General features: G+C 33.4%; 1 protein-coding gene across 1 annotated transcript; it reads right to left on the bottom strand.

Annotated features, from left to right (window-relative positions):
* Positions 1-337: 337 nt before the first annotated feature.
* LOC116349523 (vacuolar protein-sorting-associated protein 36-like) lies at positions 338-823 on the bottom strand (the record flags this gene model as incomplete). Its single annotated transcript, XM_031781004.1, has 2 exons — positions 534-823; positions 338-451 (listed from the first exon to the last, which is right to left on the bottom strand). Coding segments are annotated over exons 1-2 (348 nt in total), but the record flags the coding sequence as incomplete, so codon positions are not given.
* Positions 824-3,548: the final 2,725 nt, after the last annotated feature.

The following is a 3,548-nucleotide window of genomic DNA, read 5'->3' as shown; positions in this document are numbered from 1 at the left end:
ACAATCATAAGAAGAAACATTTCTTGATCTCGTCTGGAACAGAATGTTGACCACAGTGAAGTCTTATCAGTCAAATTCTGTAATTTAAAGGCTTGTACATTTTTCAAATTGGACTTGAAATTGCGCAACACAATAGTTAGTAAGGACTCAACCATCTTTCAATACACGCGTTTTTCTATCGTATCCGCATTGAAATATTATTGTAGGAAATCTTAATTTTTTCAAGAGGTATTTTTACAATATGACTGAAACATCCGGAAATTACACCAAAAAAGATATCTTTGTACAGAATCTCGATGAAAACTCAAATTATTTAGCGTACTCTTATTAACCGTACCTTTATTGTATCGCCTTCTTGAAACGGTAACTCTTCTTCGCAACCATCTGGATTCGGACTCATTGTACTTGGGTCATAATCGAACATTGCCATAAAAAATCGCATTTTCTTCGACTGTAATTGAATGGAAAGAAGTTTTTGACACAAATCGACGACAACATTTAGTTCAGTTTCGGCATCTTAATGTGTAAATCACCTGTTGATGTTGTTGTTGTTGCTGTTGAGATTGTAAGAGATGTTGCTGTATTTGATTATTTGGTGTATGTTGTGATTGATTTGTAAGCGTTTGCATTGGTGTATTTGTGCTGCTTATCCCTCTTTGTGGTAATTGTTGTGAGTGATTTTGTACATTTGACTGCATCTGAGACTGAATTTGTTGCGAATTTTGAATTTGATTGCTTCGATGAGTGTTTCGTTGATGCTGTAACATAATAATACATAAAAATATCCTTTTCGCGATGAAAAAACAAATCTGTTCGTCAATAAGTGCCTTAATATATGAAGACCATTTCGTGATGGTCTTATTTAAACGTTGTGAAATAACACAACATTCCATTTGTTGATGGTTGTTCTTCAATGAAACGTAATAATACAAACGGGAAGACCAAAATTATAAAGTCAAAATTCTTAAACTGTCGAAATATGCAAGAATACTCATTTTTGTTGGATTCTTTAAATGATCTCTATTATGTTGGACTTCCAATGTGACGTTTGGAGGCACTTCAAGAAACTTAATCGTCCAATATAAGTTAAAAAAAATGTGATTAACTTGAATTTTTAGTATTAAAAAAAGGGAAAAATGAAGGCCCATTTCGTTGCCATAGGCGGAGTATGAATTATTGGTAAAAATATATTTTTCATTCTAAAGTCTTTTACACATGAACTAAAACACATCCAGAAAGGATCATCCATTTTATATCCATTTGACAATTGGTTTTTGGGTAGATATTTATCTGCAGGCTCGAAGGTACGAAAAATCGCATGCCGTGAAAAAATTAATTTTTGTTCACACAGTTACTTTGTTCACACAGACTATAGTACAGTGAGTGGATTAGTACCTACGCTATAAGTCGTATGGTTTTGGTCACGAATCATTGTGATGCCACACAAAACACATTTTTCTTCTTGCTGCTTACATTCTTTCACCTTATTACTTTTCCGCACACACCTAGTGTGTAAGGTAAAGTATTGGAATCGGTCGAAAAATTAACACTCATTAAAAATGTGTTTTCTGGGTGTTTTTGGGGCCAGGGAACACGAATCTAGTGTTTTTTCGATGTCCGAATGTATGTGCGTACCCTGTACCCTGTACGCAAAAATTTGTTAACACGATAACTTTCAAACAAGAAAAGTAATTCAGTTTTTGGGTACGAGAAAACCGAATATGACGTTAGTTTTGCGATACAAATAACTTTCGACACACTTTTCATACAAAAATTTCAAAAAAATTGGATTTTTGTATGGAAGCAATGCTTGTATGATATCGTAATAAGCTGAAACTTTGCACAGGTTATTTTTATGACACAAAAATACCATTCCGCGAGTTTGAAGACATTTCAATGCATATTAGGGGTACCTCCCGAACAAAAATTTGGATTTTTCGCTCAAAAACGAAAATTTTGTATGAAAGGTACCACTCAATTGTATTGAAATTTCCCAAAGGGTTCGGGGGATTAGCACATATGCCCAGTAGGGTGTATGAATCTTTCTCGATTTGGCTCTACAGCCCAGAGTTATTGTATAAGCATTAGCTGATTCCAAAAAAGCCATTTTTTGATGGGTTTATATGTCATATAGGGTGGCGACTTGAACGAGAGTGAAGAGAACTTTTTCAAAAAAATCGAAAAAATATAATTCTTAGTTATAACATTTCAACCTTCAAATTGATCTTATTTCATCAACTAAGACCATTTTAGTCTTTATAAATATCAAATGTCCAAATTATACATATTTTCTAATCCAGGTAACATCTTTTAAAAATCGGTAAAAACCAGAAAATTTAAAGAATTTCAACAGTCAACAAATTCGAATTTTTAGTAACGACCATAGCAACGATTATCATAGCATGATAGGGCCGTGTCCACTGATTACTGAGCCATGCTGATTACTGAGCTGGGGTCTGTACGTCTAAGTTTTTGTTTATTTAAAACCCAGTATTTACCGGTTGAAATAAAATTGTCAACATTAAGTCAAAAATGAAAAGTTTGTTCGAGAAACATCCTCCATTTCCATTGGAATGACTCAAAATCTACCTAGAAAATATATTTGGAGAAATTCCCAAAGATTTGCAACGTTTTGTGATGATTTGAATTCTAAAAGAGAGTTTTCCGATAGTGTTTCAATGTGGCCTTTTGGATTTTTTATCAATAGGGCTTGGTTGTATGACGTTAGATTCATCTACATTGATTTCTTCCAACGATAGAAGGGTAAATTTACAATAAAATTACCATTCCAAAAAATATCGGATGATGTATGTGAAGAAAAATGAAGAAAGTGGTCTTTTTTTAGTCGAAGTTTTGAATATACACCACCATAATTTTCATACCACGAGATCGTTTCAAGTGTTTATTATGGCATTAGATCGCTATGGACTTCAGTATTACAAAGCAGTTTAGGAATTGAAAATATTATCCGTAATGTGACCTCAGTGTTGATTTATCTCATACTGTCTTTGGTCAATATTGACCATTTTCTTTCAACCGGTGTTTAAAAAAACTCCGATTTGCTGGGATCTAACTGAGCATGATTTTAGTAACCCGTATTAGAAGGATTCACGATTCATGTACACTCGGCACATCTTCGCTACTTAGGCGAATATCAGCAGTAGAATTCACTACGAAATGGTCAAAAAACATCAAGTAGCCATATGTACATTTTTCATTCTCTTTTGTGCGAACTTTCTTTGATGCATTAGATGCACGCAAAATTTGTATGGGAAGTATCCTTAATATGCATTGACATTTCTTCAAACTTTCAGAATGTTAACTTTTTGTGAAAAAAATAACCTCTGCAAATTTTCACATGATTACGATATCATATAGGCATGGCTGCGATACAAAAATTCCCATTTTTAGTAGTTTTTGTATGAAAAGTGCTTCGAAAATTATCTGTATCGAAAAACTAATGTCAGATTCAGTTTTCTCGTGAATTCTTTGAGAAAAAGATATGTAATAAATGCATGTTGTGGATCACAGTGCGAAAAAGTTCATCT

Source organism: Contarinia nasturtii, unplaced genomic scaffold, assembly GCF_009176525.2.
Source record: "Contarinia nasturtii isolate CC-2019 unplaced genomic scaffold, AAFC_CNas_1.1 Cnas_scaffold_2925, whole genome shotgun sequence".
Lineage (NCBI taxonomy): Eukaryota > Metazoa > Arthropoda > Insecta > Diptera > Cecidomyiidae > Contarinia > Contarinia nasturtii.
The sequence above is the reverse complement of the archived record's forward strand: the minus strand, read 5'-3'. Positions and strand labels throughout refer to the sequence as shown.